Below are 22,045 nucleotides of genomic sequence, written 5' to 3' on the forward strand. Positions count from 1 at the left end.
AATTGCATTGTCTTTTCCTAGAGTCTCATCTGCATGATTCCTGCAGTAAGTGTTTCCATAGCTCACTGAGTCCCCCCAGAGGCAGAAAACAAAGGCAGCAGGTCAACACAAGTAAAAGAAAACAAAAACTTCCATTTATATAGATAGCGCCTTTCATGACCTCAAGCCACCCCAAAGCGCTATAGAGCCAATTAAGTATATTTGAAGTATAGTCCATGTTATGTAAGAATGGAAAAGGACCTGAATGTTCAACAATAAATTGCATTTATATAGTGCCTTTAACGTAGCAAAACGTCCCATGGCACTTAACAAGAGCGTTATCAATAAAGACATTTTTGACAGTGAGTCACAGAAGGAGATACTGGGACAGATGACCAAAAACTTGGTCAAAGAGGTAGGTTTTAAGGAGCATCTATGAGGAGGAGAGAGGTGTGGAGAGGCAGAGAGGTTCAGGGAGGGAATTCCAGAACTTAGGGCCAAGACAGCTGAAAGCATGGCCAACAATTGTAGAGCGATTAAAATTGGGGATAAGCAAGAGGCCAGGATTGGAGGAGCACAGAGATCTCCAAGGCTTGTAGGGATGGGAGAGGTTACAGAGATAAGCTGGAGCAAAGCCATGGAGGGATTTAAAAACAAGGATGAGGATTTGAAAGTTGAGGCGTTGTCGAACCAGGAGCCAGTATAAGTCAGCAAAGCATTGGGGTGATGGGTGAACAAGACTTGGTCGGAGATAAAATACGGGCAGCAGAACTTTGGATGAGCACAAATTTATGCAGGGTGGAAGATGGCAGGCCGGCCAGGAGAGCATTGCAATAGTCAAGTCTAGAGGTAACAAAGGCATGAATAAGGGTTTCAGCAGCAGATGAGTTGAAGCAGGGTCGGAGTTGGGTGATGTTATGGAGGTGGAAGTGGGCGGTCTTGGTGATGGAGCAGATACGTGGACGGATGCTCAACTTGGGGGTCAAACATAATACCCAGGTTGCGAATGGTCTGGCTCAGCATCAGACAGTTGTCAGGGATGGAAACGGTGATCAGGGAATGGAGTTTATGGCTGAGAACAAAGACAAAGGCTTCAGTTTTCCCAATATTTAGTTGGAGAAATTTCTGTTCATCCAATATTGGATCTCGGACAAGCAATGTGACATATCCGAGACAGTGGAGGGGTCAAGAGAGGTGGTGGTGTGATAGAGAGGTGCATCGTCAGCGTACATGTGGAAACTGATGTGTTTTTGGATATCGCCGAGGGGCAGCATCTAGATGAGAAATAGAAGAGGGCCAAGGATAGATCCTTGGGGGACTTCAGAGTTAACGGTGCGGGAGCGGGAAGAGAATCCATTGCAAGTGATTCTCGGGCTAGGAATCAATAGATAAGAATGGAACCAGACAAGGCAGTTCCACCCAGCTGGATGATGGAGAGGTATTGGAGGGAATGGTGTGGTCAACTGTGTTTGACATAGTCAGGCCAGTAACAGTTTCCAATTTCCTTTGCTGAATGCGAAAGAAGATTAAAAATACCTTGAAAAGAGCACAGTGCACTGGCAGAGAGAGAAATATGCATTTATTGAAATAGTCCTCAGTGACCTAACGTCAGCTGTAATGTTCCGCCCGATATAGTACTCATTTAGGCAATTTTCCTCATCAAGTACTATTACTAAATTGTACTGCATATTAGGCTTTGATTTAGCATCAAAGTGGAAATGACTGACTCTCCGAAGTGGAGGAATTAGATTAACACCGTCTAACTCCCTCAGTAAAACAGAGAAACTTTATTTGCTGTAGATATATATCACGACACATCTGAATTCAACCAATCACCACCACTAGCACACTGATGCTCCTCACATGAAATCAATTGCCCCGTGCCACTCATGCCTACCTTCTGGTCTGTACTGGGCGACAATGGTCACCGTCTGACCGGCTCTTTTGAGTGCTGCTGCTGCCTGCTCATGGGTAGCACTCCGAAGGTTTACACCATTCACCTAAAACAAACAGGCAGCATTATTTAAAGCATACTCAGTCCACTCAAGTTCCCACTTTGTTGATGGTAGTTTGTGGTGAAGATGTAGACTGATCACATTTATAAAGAAGTATTTGCTGACCCAGGGCTGACAGATTGCATGGAGATACTTGCTTTCCTACATCTTGTCCAAAAACAACTAAATTGAATAGATTGCTTTCTGAAAATAACATTTTGGGATACAGTATGGGTAATTTGAGACATGAAATATGGTAAGCATGCTCGGGGGGGGGGGGGGGGGGGGAACAGGTGACTTTGGACCTATGGTTCCCAAAGCTCTCTACCAGTAGGGTTTTTCTTGCGTCATGTCTGGGTCTGTTATAGTCTAATTGATAGCGATTGATTCCTATGTTTAGTCATTGACTCCATTATCATTGCATCAAACAACTTCCAGGGTGGTAGAAGGCAAACTATATGGACCGTGGTCAATTTTTGTCCAGCAATTCCTATGACCCAATAGCATCTAACTCTGACCAAAGTAATAGCTCATATGTATGTAGTTATCAACTTCTGATACACGTCAGATTATCGAGTTTGGGAGAAAGGGCAAATGAAATAGTTGTAATGAAAATACAACTATGGGATGTGAGCACTTTGATGAAAAGTAGTCTGGGACACAGAATTACTAATGAATAAGCAACAAGAATGCAGACATCCCGATCTAAGAAGCAGATATTTGAGTAACAGAACTTCCAAAAGGAAACATTTAAAAAATGATTTGGATAAGTAATGAACAATAGCACAGCATTCTCAGTACTTCAATAAAATGTAGTAGGAGAAGGAATATGGAGGCAGGCTATACATGATTGTGGTTAAAAAAAACTCATACAGAACTGTTATAACAACTATATCCTAACTCTGAGCTGCACAAATGGTTGAAGCAGATGGCAGTGTCTCTGCAAAAAGTGCATTGGTCAGTGTCCTGAAATAGAAATCTTGCAGACAAATATCAAAAGCAGGGATCACCCTGGCTCTGTTCGCTATTTATGAATTGACACTCTGTACATTATAGATTGTTTTCTGCATCCCGGGATTTTGTAAAGTACAGAGTTGATTTGGAACTAACAATTTTGATTCCGACACACTCAGCCTGATGCTCCACTTGTGTAAGTGTGCTTTCTTTATCTCATGTAAACATGGTTCTGCCACGTGCTTTGGCTTGTGTAAAGATGTTCCTCCATCATATAAAAGGTGCCTCTCTGCATCCTCTCCAGCATATAAACGTGCCTATGCACCCACCCACCCCACACATGTGGACAGTTGCCTCCCTATCATGTAATGATGCATCCTAACTGCTGCATAAAGCTGCCTTTATCATATGGAAAGGGAGCTATAGCTCCAACCTCCCTGTTGCGTAAAGGTGCCTCCCTCGTTGGTATTTCTCGTGTGAGCAAGACTGGCAGCAGAGAAGAGCATGATATTGAAGTTTCATCAATGATCCTGCACATTGCTACTTTATCACTGTGCATGGCAAAACATTGCTGAGTAACTTCTCTTCTCTGGTGAGAGACAGAATTTAGTTTCAGTCAGCCAGTTAGATTCAAAGTGGGATTTGCTGCAGGTATCTGCAGTCGATATCAACTTACAGCTGCTAAGAGCATGTTCTCATCTTCAGCAAATATGTTTATCACTCACTGATAAAATCCGATCTCCTCTTCGGAGCTCTCCACTGAGGTCTGCTGGTCCACCTGCCAGGATGAATGATACAAAAATCCCTTCACCATCTTCTCCACCGACAATGTTAAAGCCTAACCCTGTTGAGCCTTTGTGGAGGACGATTTTTCTTGGTTCTCTGAAATAAAAACAGTAACGGCATTAGAAAAAAAAAACAACTGAACAGTTGGAAAAGTCCATATCCAAGTTCCTCAAAGCTGACTCCGCCTCAAACCTCTGTCATTGAGATGGATAAGACCACATAAAAGGAATTTTAAAATATTATTAACCATGTTGAATGACTATCGATCAGAATTTTTGAACGGAGTGAAATTCTCAATTAAACTGATGAGACCCCCCCCCCCAGCCCGCCCCAAGGTTAGCACTATATCTATTGTGAAGGAAACAAATTCAGCCCACAGGAAGCAAAGAGACTCTTTCTATCATCAGGAAGTCCACTCCACATTCAGTCTAAAAGAAGGATTTACAAAGTTTCTGTACCTTGTGTTTAATCATTTAATTCTGTAAAAATAAAAAACATTGTTACAAGACTGACCCTGTAATGGTATCCCTGGCTTTCTGACCTAGAAACTAGTTTCATTGTACTTTTATTTCTTAGTCTGTGAGTTCCCTTGTCAGACTATCATGGTCATGAACATAACATAAGAAATAGGAGCATGAGTAGGTCATTTGACCCCTCGAACCTGCTCCGCCATTTAATAAGATCATTTGACCTGACATAGACTCCGCTCCACTTCCCTGCCCACTCCCCATAACCCTTTATTCCCTTATCGCTCAAAAATCTGTCTATCTCCACCTTCAAAATATTCAATGACCCAGCTTCCACAGCTCTCTGGGGCAGAGAATTCCCTAGATTTACAACCCTCAGAGAAGAAATTCCTCCTCATCTCAGTTTTAAATATGCAGCCCTTTATTCTGAGACGATGTCCCCTAGTTTTAGTTTCCCCTATGAGTGGAAATATCCTCTCTGAATCCACCTTGTCGAGACCCCTCATTATCTTATATGTTGTTTTGATAAGATCACCTCTCATTCTTCTGAACTCCAATGTGTATAGGCCCAACCTATCTTCATAAGTCAACCCCGTCATCTCTGGAATCAACCTAGTGAACCTTCTCTGAACAGTCTCCAATGCAAGTATATCCTTCCTTAAATACAGAGACCAAAACTGTACATAGTACACCAGGTGTGGCCTCACCAATACCCTGTACAGCTGTAGCAGGACTTCTCTGCTTTTATACTCTATCCCCCTTGCAATAAAGGCCAACATTCCATTTGCCTTCCTGATTACTTGCTGTACCTGCATACTAACTAAGCAATAACTTAATAGGCTTAGTACCGTGAACTCAATCAGGTGCGACCTGACTACTTTATTAGCTCTCAAAGTGAGGATTAATAATGGAGGCTTTCTTTATATACCAGGGCTGCACGTGTGTGTCTGTGGCCCAATGACCTCCGACGGTCGCTCCCCCTGGTGGCAGGTAAACCCAGGCATACATACCAAGATCTTGTGGGGGGGAATGATGTAATGTATCAGTCCTATTTACAAATTGAGACGGTCCGGGGCTTTCCACTCCCTAGTTGATCGTCTCAGCTGAATTCCAGATCTGGGTGAGCTCTCCGAGTCATTCATGACTTGAGGCTGGGTAGCTGATCTAATGGGAGTGGCAGTGTCCATGTCGGGGATTCTTGACAACAGCAGGGTCTTCTGATGGCTGAATATGAATCGGTTGGTCATTGATGGTGTCTTCTTCAAGCTGTTCCGGTTTGTCTGTGCGCCGCAATATCGTCTGATCAATGTGCCTCCTGCATGTTTGCCCAATAGTGAGCCTGACAATAAGCACCCAATTACCCTCCTTGGCCGTAACAGTGCCAGTGACCCACTTGGGGCCTTGGCCATAACTTAGCACATACACAAGATCATTAATAGAGATGTCGCGTGACACGGCAGTGCAATCATGATACCACTGCTGATGTTGACGTCTGTTTTCGATGTGATCGTCAAGATCAGGGTGGACAAGCGAGAGTCTGGTCTTGAGACCTCTCTTCATCAACAGTTCAGCAGGGGGAACCCCGGTAAGTGTGTGGGGTCTCGTCCTGTAACTGAACAGTATGCGTGACAAGCGGGTCTGCGAAGAACCGTGAGTTACGCGTTTCAGGCTCTGCTTGATGGCTTGGACGGCCCGTTCCGCTTGACCAGTGGATGCGGGTTTGAATGGTGCTGACCTTACGTGCTTGATACCATTGAGTCTCAAACTCTTGAAACTCCAAACTCGTGAAGCATGATCCGTTGTCGCTCACAACAATGTCGGGCAGACCATGAGTGGCGAACATGGCACGAAGGCTCTCAATGGTGGCTGTGGATGTGCTGGATGACACGATTACACATTTTATCCATTTGGAATATGCATCCACCACCACCAAAAACATTTTGTCCAGGAAAGGACCCGCATAGTCGATGTGGATCCTCGATCATGGTTTGGATAGCCACGACCACAGACTTAGCGGAGATTCCACTGGTGCATTGCTTAACTGCATGCAAGTGTTGCACTGATGCACACGACTCCAAATCAGAGTAAATGCCAGGCCACCAAACGTGAGACCTGGCAATGGTGTTCATCATCATAATACCGGGATGGGTACGGTAATCCCATACAAATCTCTCCCTGCCTTTCTTGGGCATAACAACACGATTACCCCATAGCAAACAATCAGATTGAATAGATAGTCCATCTTTGCGACGGTTGTAAGGTTTGGTCTCATCACACACTTTCCTGGGAATGGTCGACCAATCACCACTAAGGACACAACGTTTTACAACTGATAAGATTGGATCCTGACTGGTCCAGGTCCTAACTTGTTGAACAGTGACAGGTGACCCTTCATTCTCAAAGCTGTCTCAAATAGTAGGTGTCTGGGCTGTGGCGTTTCCACCTCCGTCATGGGCAATGGTAAACGGCTCGATGCATCGGCACAATTCTTGGTGCCAGGTCTATGGCGAATGACATAATCATAGGCAGATGTCAGCGCCCACCTCTGGATGCGGGACGAAGCGTTGGTATTGATACCTCAATGCTCTGAAAACAAAGATATGTGCGGCTTGTGATCGGTTTCAAGTTCGAAACGAAGCCCAAACAGATACTGGTGCATCTTTTTAACCCCATATATGCAGACGAAAGCTCCTTTCTCTACCATGCCATAGGCTCTTTCCACTTTAGACATGTTTCTCGACACGTATGCAACGGATTGTAGTTTTGTCATGTATGTACAAGCTGTTTGTAGCCACCAGATGGTGTCATTGTTAAAGGCCACTGAGCAGCACGCACATGGTGCTGCTCTGGTATAAAAGGCCAGCCATTTTGAGAGTCAGGCACTTTGGGCCAAAATAAAGCAGAAGCAAGGTTGTACCTTGCTTAGGTAAACAGTACTCAGTTTGAACCTTTATTGCATACTTAACATGTTTGCCCGACTCATTGGATTGTTGGACCATGCAACCAACCCTATGTGATGAAGCATCACAGGCCAATACTAAACGCTTGCACAGGTCATAATGTACCAGCAATTTGTTGGAGCAAGGCAGATTTCTAGCCTTCTCGAAGGCCCTGTCTTGAGATACACCCCAAACCCAGTTGTCGCCTTTTCTGAGCAGCATGTGCAGTGGCTCTAATAATGTGCTCAATTTTGGTAAGAAAGTACCAAAGTAGTTGAGAAGACCAAGGAACAAATGCAGCTCCGTCACATTCTGGGGTCTGGGTGCATTTTTGATGGGCTCTGTTTTCAAGTCCATAGGCCGTCTGCAGCAATCTTCCTTCCCAGGAATTCGACTTCCAGTGCCATAAAGAACGTTTCAGCCCGAGCCCCACTTTGTCCAGACGACGCAAAACTTCTTCCAGGTTGTGCAGGTGTTCGGCAGTGTCACAACCTGTGGCTAGAATGTTATCTTGGGATACCACGGTTCTAGGGACGAACTTCAGTAAACTCGCCATGTTGCTCTGAAATATGGCTGCAGCCGAGCGAATTCCGAAAGGAGACCTGTTGTAAATGAACCGCCCTTTATGCGTATTGATGCACGCAAGTTTCTTCGATGATTTGACAAGCTCCTGTGTCATATAGGCCGACGCTGATCCAATTTGGTGAGCGGCTTTCCCCTGGCTAGCGTTGCAAACAGGTCATCAACCTTTGGTAACGGGTACTGATCCTGTTTTGAAACTCGGTTGATCATAACCTTGTAGTCTCCACAAATCCTGACAGTGACATCACTCTTTAGCACAGGAACAATGGGACTAGCCCATTCGTTAAATTCGACCGGTGAAATGACCCCTTCATTTTGGAGTCTGTCCAGTTTGATTTCGACTTTCTCCCTCATCATGTACGGGACCGCCCGAGCTTTGTGATGGACGGGTCTTGCATCCGAGTCCAGGTGGACCTGCACCTTGGCTCCCGTGAAGTTGCCAATGCCCGGTTCAAACAGCGAGGGAAATTTGCTCAGCACTTGAGCACACGGAGCGTCATCCACTGATGACAAAGCTTTAATATCGTTCCAGTTCCACTTTATTTTTTCGAGCCAACTCCTGCCGAACAGCATTGGACCGTTGCCTGGAATGATCCACAGCGATAGATCATGAACCGTCCCATCGTAGGACACCTTGGCTGCTGCATTGCCAATCACTGGTATGAGCTCTTTGGTGTATGTATGCAATTTTGCATTTACTGGACTCAGCTTGGGTTTCATGGCCTTGGTGTCCCACAGCTTTTTGAAAGTCCTCTGGCTCATAATTGACTGACTCGCACCCGTGTCTAATTCCATAGATACCGGCACGCCGTTCAATTTTACTTCAATCATTATCGGTTGGCTCTTTGTCAGGAACGAATGTACACTATACACTTGCTCCTCGGGTATCTGGAGTTGCATTGCTGGATTCGCTCTGGATCGGTCATCATCATCCATGTGGTGTGTCGCAGCACGCTTGCTGAGCTGCGGACACATCCGCTGAAGGTGCCCCATTTTCGCACAGCCTCTACAAATATACTGCCTTAAACGGCACTGATGAGGCCGATGATTGCCCCCACAACGCCAACAGGGTGAAATCGGATTCGTGCCCAATGGCGGACTTCGAGTAGCTACAGGTTTCACAAACACAGTCGGGTAGGCCCTGCCAGGTGCAGCTCTGCCAACCGACGACACAATCTGGTGCACAGTACTTGCCGTGGAGTTCCGACTCTGCGAGGATATCTGCTTTGTACCATCGACCGTGGTCAGGCAAGCCTGGGCGATCGTGATGGCCCTGCTCAGATCCAGCGTCTCCGCAGCCAGCAGCTTCCGCAGGGTCACCTCGTAGTTTATGCCTATTACAAAGACATCGCGCGGCATGTCTTCCAACGTGGTTCCAAACTTACACGGCCCAGCGGGACGTCTCAGGTCGGCAACAAATTCCGCCACGTCCTGGCCCTAAGAATGAACATGCTTGTAAAAGCGATATCTCGAGATAATGATGCCTTCTTTAGGTTTGAGATGGTCCCGAATCAGAGCACACAATTCCTCATAGGTCTTTTCCGTTGGACGTGCAGGTGAGAGCAGGTTCTTTAAGAGGCCATAGATTTTTGGACCACAAACCGTGAGGAAAACCACCCTGTGCCTAACTGCGTCAGCGTCTTCATCCATCTTGTTGGCCACGAAGTGCTGGTCGAGGCGATCTGTAAAATCCTCGCAGTCTTCTCCCTCGCCGAATCGCTCCAGGATTCCAACGATGCTCATTTTTTTTTGTGAGAGAAAGTTCGTATTGTGCCTCGTCACCAAATGTTGCGTATGCAATAACTCAATAGGCTTAGCACCGTGAACTCAATCAGGTGCAACCTGACTCTACTTTATTAGCTCTCAAAGTGAGGATTAAACATGGAGGCTTACTTTATATAGCAGGGCTGCACGTGTGTGTCTGTGGCCCAATGACCTCCAACGGACGCTCCCCCTGGTGGCAGGTAAACCCAGGCATACATACATTACACTAACCTTTTGTGTTTCATGCACAAGGACCCCCAGGTCCCTCTGTGCTGCAACACTTTTCAATTTTTCTCCATTTAAATTATAATGTGCTTTTCTATTTTTTTTTGCCAAAATGGATAACTTCACATTTTTCCACACTGTACTCCATCTGCCAAATTCTTGCCCACTCACTTCGGCTGTCTGTATCCCTTTGTAGATTTTGTGTGTTTTTGCTTTCCCACCCATTTTTGTATCGTCAGCAAACTTGGCTACATTATACTCGGTCCCTTCATCCAAGTCATTAATATAGATTGCAAACAGTTCAGGGCCCCAGACACTGGGTTGAGATCCAACTTACTCTCTCTCCAACTGAATTTGAAATTCAACCATGTTGTGGGCACTCATTCCTTGAGGTTCCTTTACTAGGAGATTGTTTATTAATCCTGTCTCATTACACAGTACCAGATCTAAGATAGCCTGCTCCCTGGTTGGTTCCGCAACGTACTGTTCAAGGAAACTATCCCGGATACACTCTATGAACTCTTGCTCCAGGCTACCCTGGCCAATTTACTTTGTTCAATCAATATGGAGGTTAAAATCGCTCATGATTATTGCTGTTCCTTTTTTACAAGCCTCCATTATTTCTTGATTTATACTCCATCCAACAGTGTAGCTACTGTTAGGGGGCCTAAAGACTACGCCCACCAGTGACTTTTTTCCCCTTATCATTCCTCATCTCCATCTAAACTGATGCAAGATCTTGTGAGCCAATATCGTTTCTCACCAACACACTGATCTCATCCTTTATTAACAGAGCTACCCCACCTCCTTGGGGCTGGGATAAATCCAACAATGCAAAGCCGACTGAAAATAGCCCTTTATGAACTGCCTTGCACACAATATTCCAACATAGAAATCGGCAGAGCAAGAACTATAAGCAGCCAGCATCAGGTTCGTCGTCATAATTTTAGGAGTTGAGGTACAGAATATTTTGTGAAAACTCGTCTTATATACATGCACCAAAAAAGCAAACAAATTTGCAGAAAACATGTTATCTACTTAGAGGAGTCCTATTCCAAACACAAAAATGAGAGAAGTTAAAATGATAAGCACAGAACTCCATTGCTGCATGAAGATTTCCTTCCCTATGGCAACAACCGCAACTTATATTTATATCGAAGATTTAAGAGAGGAGAACATCCTAAAACACTTTACAAAGACTGGACAGGGAGCAGTAACAGAACAATTAAGAGAGGTAGCCAAAAGAATAGTTGGAAAAATATGCTTTAAACAGGTTTAAAAGACAGAGAGCAAGGCAGAGAGCTTTAGAAAGATAGTTCCAAAGATAGGTTCAATATGGCTGAAGACTCGGTCACTAATGATAGGGTGAAGGGATAGTGGAATTCATAGGAAGCCAGAGTCAGACCACTGAAGGGTGTGGACTAAGGTGCAGGATTGGAGGAGGATGCAGAGTTAGGAAGGGACCTATAAATAAAGATAATTTTGAATTTGAAAACCCTTCAGAGAGGAGAACCTTGGCCTGGAACCTCAGTATCCTTTTTCTTGACTGCCACCTCCACCCCCAAGTGGCCATGCAGCTTTGGCACATTCTAAGAGTAGGTGCAACGGTTGTACACAATGCTTTGAATGGTATCTCACATCGGGTACAGAAATTCTGACACGTTTGTGCCATGGTTGATGGATTCACAAGAAATGTGTATAAAAGTGAGGAGCACATTTGCAAACTCCTTGCTGCTGATATCAGAAAATGTCTTCCTCATTTGCAGCCAAGTATAAGTGGCCTGTGTGACTGCTTTTACATGTCCAGTGACATCCCTCCATGCAATCTGCACACATTTACTGTAGGGTGGTGTTCAATCCTTGCAAGGACCACTTTCCTTTATTGCATCTCCTGCAGCAGGCCCTCTAACTCTATCAAATGGTAGCAATGTCTCCACTGTGAAAAATTAATCCATTACCTCAACTCTCCCTTTAATGGCTAACTGCCTCACTAATAGTTGCTAGCTCAAAGGATTTTACATTCCCCAGCAAGTATGCTACACACCAAGCACACTGGGCAAACTTTTCAAGTGGCCATAACCGATTCAGATTACGAGGGACACCCACTGCAAAATTAAGCATACCCTGCCTCCAAGTTATTGGTGCAGCTGTGTCAGCATCATAGGCCGATTCAAGCTCATGTTTGCCAATTTCCCCAAATCCAGGTGTATAGGTGACCATCAAGGCTACATAATGCACACACAGGCCAAAAAGACAAACGTTTGCATTGCTCTGATCTAATAATTTTTATAGGGCTGAAAACGAGTATCACTGTGTAGGATCACAGGACGGAGAAAGAACAGCATACGGAGTGTATGAGTACTGCAGCACATAGTCAGGAAGTGTGGCAAATGAGTGTGACTAAGTGAAGGACTCAGGTCATGGTACAAAGAGCATCACTGTGCAGAATCATGCCGTGGTGGAACGAGCTGCTTCTTTCAATAACGTTTCCCCTCCTCATGGTCAATAATGTGACCAGTTTCATACTTTCCAAATGCAATGACGGTAAAAAAAGTGATTTTTCCAATGGTCAGTGTGACAACCCGGGGAAGTGAAGCTGTCACAGTCCAGCAAGCTAGCACTGAAATAACATTTACACTCAGCTTTATACAACTTCCAGGAAGCCTTACTACTACTGTCCTTTCCTGGAAGGTTTAGTTTCTGCTGCTTTTACCAAGATGTCAGCCTTGGCACAGTGGTAGTGATCTCACTTCTGAGTCAGAAGTTTGTAGATTCAAGTCCCAATCCAAATAATCTAAGCTAACACTTCAGTACTGAAGGAGTGCTACACTGTCAGAGGCACCATCCTTTGCGCGAGACATTAAACTACCACTCAGGAAGATATAATAATATTATAATTTAGTTTTATTTTGTTTTGAAGAGGAGCAATGAAGTTCTCCCAGTGTCCTGACTAACGTTTATCCTTTAAACAACACCACTAAAACAGATTATCTGGTCATATATATCATGGCTATATTTAGAACTTTGTTGTGCGCAAATTGGCTGCCAAGTTTCCTACATTACAACAGTGACTACACTTCAAAAGTACAAAATTGGCTGTGAAGCATTTTGGGATGTCCTGAGGATGTAAAGTCACTATCTAAATGCAAGTTATTTTCTCTCTTTTACTCCAGATATTATCACACTGTTAGAAGCCACCGCACAGTGTTTCTGGAGTCAGTATGGAATAAACAATTCTGTGGGTCTTACAGATGACAGCTCTGCATAAACAGGATCACTTAATGATATCAACACTTCATGTTGGAGACATTGTGTTATAAACAGCACCCAATTTCCAAAGGTTCATATTCTCAAGACGTACTGTGAATAAACAGAATATATTTTTCTGTGTCAAAGCTGGTGTTCAGGCACATTCTGTTATTTATCAATCTGTCTTTGAAGAATTACCTTCCCGAGTAATATCTTGGAGCCCTGTTTTATTGGGAGGGAGGCAATTATGGCTGAAGGTAAATTCTATTTGAAAAAAAAGCTTATCCTGTTGCCACTCTCAATGATAATTGATTGCTCTGCAATCAGTGGCAACGGGGAAATAGGCATTAGGTTGCTGCCTTGACACTGGTATAGTAAGTATACCTGCTTCATTCAGGTATACTTATAGGCATTAGGTTGCTGCCTTGACACTGGTATAGTAAGTATACCTGCTTCATTCAGGTATACTTATAGGCATTAGGTTGCTGCCTTGACACTGGTATAGTAAGTATACCTGCTTCATTCAGGTATACTTATAGGCATTAGGTTGCTGCCTTGACACTGGTATAGTAAGTATACCTGCTTCATTCAGGTATACTTTGAGTTGATCACAGCACAGGTGGAACTAGTAGGATTTCTGGCAGGGGACATTGTCTCAACCAGTTCTGTCTCTTTCAAGTCCGGCCTCCTTTGAGATGTGACTGAATCAATGTTGACCAAGATTGAGGGCCCTGCATAAAGATGCTGGCCTCACTGTCACAAATAAGCAAAGACAAGGGGGCCAAAATTCACTTGCGCAAGAAAGCTGGCGCAGTTCCCGACTTTTTGGGGCCATTACCACCAAAATTGTCCCAATCGATTTTCACTTCAAAAATGGAAAAATGTGTTCCAGCGCTAAGGAGCCCTTCCAAAGCACTTTTTCCAGCGGTGTGGCTGTGTTATTGCAGCTGAATTCCCACAAAGAAATTCAGCATGCTGGTAATGTGTTGCTAACGAGCCAGCTGCTCCCTGGCCTTCACAGGTACTCTGATGAAAGGTGTGGAGGACAGAAGACTCCTGTATCTGGACACGGGGAGACCAACAAGGGAGGTCCTCAATAATGCTTGGAGGGAGACAGCAGGAGAGGTCTGAGGCACCTCCATCCATCAGAGGACTGCCATAGAGAGCAGGAAAAGGTTCCACAACATCATCCGTCTTATGAAAGCGAGTACCTCTTCCACCAACTGCTGACCTTGCATCTGCGAGCCTCTCCTTCAACATTCTCTTATTTCCCATACTCACTCAAGTAGCATTTCATTGTTCATGCCTCTATACATGTGTGTGTTCTCGCAACGGAGGGTCCCTTTCATCTCACTTGCAGCAGCATGTCAGGGACAAAAACGTGTGCACTCAGTTCTGATGAGTCATCACAATGGTACTCATCAATCATTCTTTGTTTTGCAGACCAAACTGGCGCATAATACAATGGAGCAAAGGAGGACTGGTGGTGGCGAAGCAGATATACAGGTACTCACACCCTTGGAGGAGAGGGTTGAGGCGTCATGTGCGGAAATGGTGCCTTCCCTTGGGCCAGGGTACTGCTGATGCTGATGTTGGCAAGTGAAGGCCCTCCTTTAATGCGCTCTCTCTTTGAATGCGCCAGCGCCTACTGTGCCTTTCCTTCTGGAAGTCTGCTATTTGAGGGCTCCATGCGTCAATCCCCCACCTCCTCCTTACGGCAGCCCTTCTCCCATTTCTAGTTGCAGATGAGATGACAGACCGAGTGGCAGCACAGTCGCTAGTCATGACAGATGCCGGAGAGCAGCTGGAGGCCTGTATCACAGCCATGTCGACAGAAGCACTCCAATTTCAAGTCATAGCAATGAGGAAATTGCAGGTTCAAGCCCTGCTGTGAGTATCCACAGCACTCTGACGTTTGGGGGTTCCACTGAAGAAGAAGAGGAGGACACTGATGGCATCAACATGTCACTGCTTCCACCCACACACGCCAGCTCTGATACTGGGAGTGCGCGGTCTGCTGTAGTTGGGGTACTACAGGGGTCTGCACTGGGTGTTGCACCGAGGACTAGCGGGCTGCAGCATGGTGACGGGGCTAGGTAATCTCATGTTCACACCGGAATTCTGCCGACGAGGACTCAGATGATGCCATCGATGTAGCAGCATACGAAAGAAGGGTGGAGACCATGCATTCCCAGATGTTGGGGGCACTGTCGGAAATAGTGAGGATTGTGGAGGAGTCGGCCTCCCGCATAGTCGATAGCTCTGCACACTCCAAGGAGCCCATCATTGACAGTGTGTAGGCGATGGTGGACTCCCAGAGTGACCGTGTGGATCCAGCTGTGATGCTGCAACCTGCAGGTGATGTGACAGCTGCCATTTCAGCACAGGCACGAGGGAACGAGCGCATCGGTGCTGGATTGGAGAGGATTGCCACAGCCCTGGAAGCTCAGAATGCTCTTATGCACTCTGGGCAAAGGCCACAGAGCGTCTTACTGCTGCCATGTCTGCTGGCTTTGAGACTTTGACTGCTCTCATGCCATCTCAGCTTGATGCCACCCAACACCTCAGTGTTGCATTGGTGGCTGGGTCCACAACGGGCCACGGGGGACCTTCTGGTGTCGCGCCACACCACCGACATGACCTCCCTCAGCTTGGTGGTGGTGATAGTGAGCCACCTCGGACCAGGATCCTGATGATGTGATCTCTCAGGATCACAACATTCCTGGCCCCGAATCTGCCACTCCGCCAGTGTGTCCGCGCATAGCCTCACCCGAGCCATGCCAGACTACATCCTCCCGGGAGGGTGCTGCCCAGTCTGCCCCCGCCCTTCCAGGCCAAAAGGTTTGCGAGGGTGCCCGACAAGGACATCTGTAGGTACCACTGACTTTCATCATTTGATAAATGTTTATTTTTGGCACATATATCTGGCCAGGTATTTCATTTGGGAGTGGGCAATGGTGTGTGAAGGCACTCATTGGGATGACCATGGAAAGTGGGAGCTGAAGGGCCATGTGTGGATGAGATTATGTGAATCGTGTAGCTATCAGATGTAGCTGCACCTCCCTCGCAGGGTTACAATGGGTGGTGACGGGGATCCTCCTCCTCCTCCTCCTGTGCCTCCTCATCCTCAGGTGATATTGCTGGCTCGACCTCCAGCGGCTGGCCCCTCATGAGGGCCACGTTGTGCAGCATGCAGCAGACCGCCACAAATATGGAGATCCATTCAGGAGCGTACTGCAAGGCGCCACCAGACCAGTCCAGGCAACGGAAACTCTGCTCGAGGATCCCAATGCTCAATGATGCACCTGGTGGCACAATGAACATCATTGTAGACATGCTCTGCCGCTGTCCCAGGGTTCTGCAGTGGAGTGAGCAGCCAAGTGGACAGGGAATATCCCTTGTCGCCAAGCAACCAACCACAATCCTGAAAAGGGCAGGCACACTGGTCTGGCACAGAATGAATGAATCACGGCTGCTGCCTGGGTGCCTCGCATCAACTGCCAGGATCGACACTGGTGGTCACATACGAGCTGCACATTGAGCAAATGGAACCCCTTACGGTTGACAAATATCTCGGGGTGGAGTTGTGGTGTCCTCAGCCCGTGAGTGCAGTCAATCGTACCCTGCACTCTCGGGAACCCTGCAATTCGGCCAAATCCAGCCTACCGCTCCACCAGCTTGTCCCTCGTCATGGGGAATTATATGTAGTCCACCCTTCTCCTGTAGAATGCATCTGTCACCTGCCGGATGCAGTGGTGTGCAGAGAACTGCGAAATGTTTACGAGGTCTGCAGTGGCAGACTGAAAAGACCCCGTGGCATAGAAGTTCAAGGCTATGGTGACCTTGGTCTCAACTGTCAGGGCGGTCCTGAGCCTTGTGTGAGGCTCAAGATCTCGCCGCATCACATTACAGAGCTCCATAAGAACATAAACAGGAGCAGGATTAGGCCATTCATCCATTGAGCCTGCTGCGCCATTCAATAAGGTGATGGCTGATCTGATCATGGACTCAGTTCCATTTCCTTGCCCGCTCCCCATAACCCTTTACTCACAATCGCTCACAAAATCTGTCTATCTCCGCCTTAAATATATTCACCTCACGGCAGCTGCTGGGATTCCGAGGCCTGGGAACTTCGACTGGCCTCAGTCAAACCTGCTAAGCAGGTTAAATCTGAGGTTTCCGGCCTCATTAGCATATTTAAAGTGCCAACCAGCCTCCTGGGAGCAGGTTGGTTGCCCACCCCCATCCCTGAGGCGAAAGTGGGCGGGTTGGATCGGGATTCCGTTTTTTTAATACTTTAACCTCCCACCTGACCCAAACCCGCCCTATTTCGGAGTTAAGACTCCCCACAGATTGATGGCTTTAATTTTTGAAAAAGGTTCAGGTTTGTTGGCCCTAATGTCCTTTACCTGTTCCTAAAACTTCATGCGTTCTAACAGCCAATACAAGCATAAATCACCAGTCTTGAAATAAGCTACAAATAACTTCCACATGTCACAAATATAAATGTGAACTAATCCAAAATCTGGTAAAGTTGTTAAAACTTATTCTGGGACTGAGTTACTGTACATGGGGTGTCCTATTTGGCACTAACTACCTAGTGCACCCCTTCCACTGCTCCTTTGAGGCTGCTGTCATGCTGCCCCAAACAGTACCCTAAATTAAACTTCATATCTTAGAAAATTCTATAAAGTCCCCTCCTTAAGGTAAAAGAGTGAGTTTTTCTATCCTTTCCTCATACTTCAGTCTTCTGACACCAAGCATCAGCCTTTGTGGCCTTTCTCTGCACTGCTTCCAGAGCATCGATCTGCAGTTTTCTAGGTTTATTTTGTTACCTATTTTTGAAAACAGGATAGTAAGCAACATGGCATGAACCTGGAAATTTGCTTGCTGGTTAGTCTAATATGGCAGGAGTAGGCCATTTGACCCATCAAGTCTGTTCCGCCATTCAATATCATCCACCTCAACTCCACCTTCCCACACTATCCCTATATCTCTTGATGCCACTTAGTGCCCAAAAATTTATCGATCTCGGTCTTGAATATACTCAATGACTGAGCATCCATAGTGGGAAAATGTCATCAATGTTAGAGCATGGAATGCTTTGCTAGAAACAACTACACTTTTTAAAGGGAATATTGGATAAATATTTGAAGCAGAGGAAATTACGGGGCTACGAGACACTAGGGTAGTGGGATTAGTTTTAGATTGTTCTAGTTTAGAGCTGGCCTCCTTCTGTACTGTAATCATCTATAGCTCTATGCCTGAAGGAATTCTATAGGATGTTACGATTATGGAACTTGGATCGGTGAATGTAACTTGAAAGGGAGCTATTTTGTGTTCCACTGACAGTGACTGAAAGGAAAGGAATTCATAATCACATCCTGAAAGCACTTGGTTGGTTATCAATAAGGAAAATTGTATACTCAAATATATACTGACATTATACAGAGTAATGATAAGGCCAAGTGGCTTCAGAAAACAGTTATCAAGATAACTCCAAGTTTTAGAGAACCAAGTTATGAAGAAAGGCTCAAGTGTTGAACTTATTTTCACTGGAGAAAAGATTCAGAGGAGACATGATGCAGCTCTTTTGAAATAATAAGGTATAAATGTGGTTGAAGCAAAAAAGAAACTTGGTCAACGACAATGAACACCAAATGCACCATTTTAGCAGTAATCAAGGAAGTAAAGTACACACAACAATCATAAAACAGTCGCACATTCTATTGTCATCTTACCATTTTTTTTTAAATGCACAAAAGTACACATACATACATCGTGTGAATGAGTATTGAGATCACATGCCTAATGACGGTGTCTATTACTCACATGTGGCTAAGTAATTGGACAATATTGGTTTAGCTAAAGGAAACTACATCATCCTCTAGTGAGAGATCAGACTCCATATGTATACTGATGACACCCAGTTCTACTTCTCCCACCATTTCTCCTGAACTGGTAGCCATATCTCTGTGCCATTAAACTGCTTATCTGACATCAAGTCATGGAGGAATCACAACTTCCTTCATCTGAACATCAGGAAAACTGAATCTATTATTTTTAGCAGCCTCCACCGAATTCATTCACAAGAACATAAGAAATAGAAGCAGGAGTAGGCATTTGACCCATCAAGCCTGTTCCACCATTCAATATCATCCACCTCAACTCCACCTCCCCACACTATCCCCAAATCCCTTGATTCCATTTAGTGCCCAAAAATCTATCGATCTCTGTCTTGAATATACTCAATGACTGAGCATCCAAAGCCCTCTGGGGTACAAAATTCCAAAGACTGCCAACACTGAGTGAAGAAATTTCTCCTCATCTCAGTCCTAAATGGCCGACCCCCTTATTCTAAGACTGTGACCCCCAGTTCTAGGGACTGAAATTGCCCCTTCCTGAAAGCGGCGGCCACAGGGCGGCGAGGAATGGCCGTGGAGGGGGCCATTTTGAGAATTGCCCTTCCTCAGGTTTGGAACAGTGTAGTGGACCACTCCACCAGTTTTCCCGCCGTGCTGACCCCTTACGACTGGCGGGGACCCCTTCACAAAATTGCCCCTTTCTTGGAATTGCCCCGCGGGAGTGGTGCCACCGCCAATCAGTGCCCCCGAAAAGCTTTTGCTGTCGGTACACTCTCTGTGGCTGAACAGCGTGGCCGCCCTTAAAGGGGAGGTGTCACTGCCAGCAACGCCATCTTATTTTTTTTTGTCGACCGATTGCCAGGTCAATTATGGCCACGGGTTCAGCCGGCCGCCAACAGGCAAGCTGGTACCCCCTCTTGGGTGCCAGGCCGCTGGCCCGACCGAAGCCCTCCCCGGTGGCCCAGTATTTGCCACTAAAGTGGCTGCAGAGTTCGCAGCGGCCCTCCCCTTTAACTGAAGGGGAGACACGTTGTAACTCTGGTGACGGCCACTCCGCCCTGTCCTGTCCCCATGATGGGGCTACTTCCATCCAGCTCCAAAAAAATCCCCAAACTGCTGAATTTCGAAGGTTAGGCCGCCTTGTGCATTGGGGCGGGCAGAACACATCAAAAATAGTAGGTGTGCCTCGTTTCTGGTGGTGGGCAATTTTGGCCCCCTAGACTTCTCAGCCAGGGGAAACATCCTCCCAGCATCTATCCTCTCAAATCAATCTAAAAAAAAAAAAAAAATTTGTGAAACAGGATTTCCCTTTTATAAATCCATGTTGACTCTGCCCAATGATATTATGATTGCCCAAGTTCCCTTTCACCACGTCCCGAATAATACGTTCAAGCATTTTCCCTACTACTGATGTCAGGCTAACTGGCCTATAGTTCCCATTTTCTCTCTCCCTCCTTTTTTGAATAACGGGGTTCTGTTTGCTACCTTCCCATCCCTGGGGACCATTCTAAAATTTAGAGAATTCTGGAAGATCAAAACCAATGCATCCACCATCTCTGAAACCACCTCTTTTAAAACCATAGGATGTCAGTCATCAGGTCCACATTCCCTTCACAATGACTCCATCCCCTTCCTTACCAATCAATCATTCAGGTTGAAAAAGACTGCATTAAACATTAGCATTCTGTTCGACTCTGAGCTGACCTTCAAACCTGACATCCTCTGCATCAACAATGCTGCTGATTTCCATCTCCACAGCATTGCCTGCCTCCACCTTATATCAGTTCTTTTACTCCCAAAACCATTATCCAGGCTTTTGCTGCATCAAGACTTTCCTTGCTGGCCTTTCTTTGTCTACATTCCATAATCTCCAAATTATTCAAACCACAGTTGTCCATATCCTGTCCTGCATTAAGCTCCACTCACCCATCCAATTCTCATGGACCTACACTGGTTCCCTGTCCGTCAACACATTAAATTGAAATTCCCCAATTTCCCCATGGCCTCGCTTCACCTCATCTTTACAACCTTCTCCAGACTTACTTTCCCTTTCACTCACTTTGGTTTTCTGACTCTAGCCGTCAGCTGCTTCGGAACTCTCTCCATAAATCAACTCTTTCTTCCTTTAAAAATCTTCTCAAAATCCTTCTTTTTGCTTCGTGTTTAATTACCCTCCCCCCCCCTCTAAATTTTCTCCTCTGGTTTGGTGTCCCATTCCTCTTATTACTACTCTGTAAAGTGCTTAGGACATTTTGCATGTAAAAAGCACTAGCTGTACAAAGCCCTAGTACAGGGACTCTAATGTGAAACATATAAACTTACCATTTTTATACAAGAAACATTTCACTTTGCAGTACTGCTTGGCGCTGCCCTAATACATCACTTCATTGGATGCGCAGTGTCTAGTTGTCTTGGGATTCAAACCACTGTTCCTTAGTTGAAAAGCTTTTTTATTCTTTGATCCGTACTGAAGGATTTGTATCTGCTACTTTCTACAGGGATGGTAGGAAAGGTGACATTCCACGAGCTAGCTAACCAAGCACAAACCCTGTCCCATCCCCTCTCATCACCTCCAGAAGTCATGACTTAGGATGGTACAGAGCTCTGAGAGGACACCTGCTCATCTTCTGTGTATGGTTCCTATCTCTCATTACATAATTTGAACAAAAGGGAGGAGAGGAGAGAGGTGGTGTAAAACAAAACTGAACAGTTAGGACTGTGGGAGACATAGCCCATGGGGTGCAACATATTACCTTTACCTACCCAACATGCTTTTGTAAATAACTATACTATTGATTCTAGTAGTATCTGATCAGTACCTCACACATTTTACATTACTGAGTTAATGAGTCTCTCAATGTTACAGGAGAAAGTGCTGAAATATGCCAAATCTTCCCAGCATGCATGTCTAACATATGCAATGATTGTTTGGATAAGCATAATGGAAAATTAGCAGAACCGTTTAAGTGTATATGAATTGTTTGAATATTTCACAGTACTTTATCATCCTCTTACTTACATCATGCAATCCCACATATATAACACTCAAGTCCCTGGATGGCTATATTTGTACCCATGAAGACTGTTTGTGCAACATGGCCCCTGTAGGATCTAATTTGGCAGGAATGACTCCTACCCTTGCTAGGGATCTGAACCTTGACTACCGTGGTGATGTTCAGTTTCCTTTGTTTTGCTGTGGAACTGCATTAGATTAATCTCTGTGCTTCACTCAGGGAAAGAAT

At 45.5% G+C, this 22,045-nt stretch overlaps 1 protein-coding gene across 4 annotated transcripts in view; it reads right to left on the reverse strand.

The window, feature by feature from the left end:
• dlg3 (discs, large homolog 3 (Drosophila)) overlaps window positions 1-22,045 on the reverse strand; it is a 779,594-nt gene that overhangs the window by 133,636 nt on the left and 623,913 nt on the right. For all 4 annotated transcript variants that reach the window (XM_070882612.1, XM_070882613.1, XM_070882615.1 and 1 more), the window contains 2 exons: window positions 3,653-3,809; window positions 1,877-1,979 (listed from right to left, as the gene is read on the reverse strand). In XM_070882612.1, coding sequence (XP_070738713.1) covers window positions 1,877-1,979; window positions 3,653-3,809 — 260 coding nt within the window. The remainder of the gene's footprint in view (window positions 1-1,876; window positions 1,980-3,652; window positions 3,810-22,045) is intronic.

Source organism: Pristiophorus japonicus, chromosome 6 (genome assembly GCF_044704955.1).
Source record: "Pristiophorus japonicus isolate sPriJap1 chromosome 6, sPriJap1.hap1, whole genome shotgun sequence".
Classification (NCBI taxonomy): Eukaryota; Metazoa; Chordata; class Chondrichthyes; family Pristiophoridae; genus Pristiophorus; species Pristiophorus japonicus.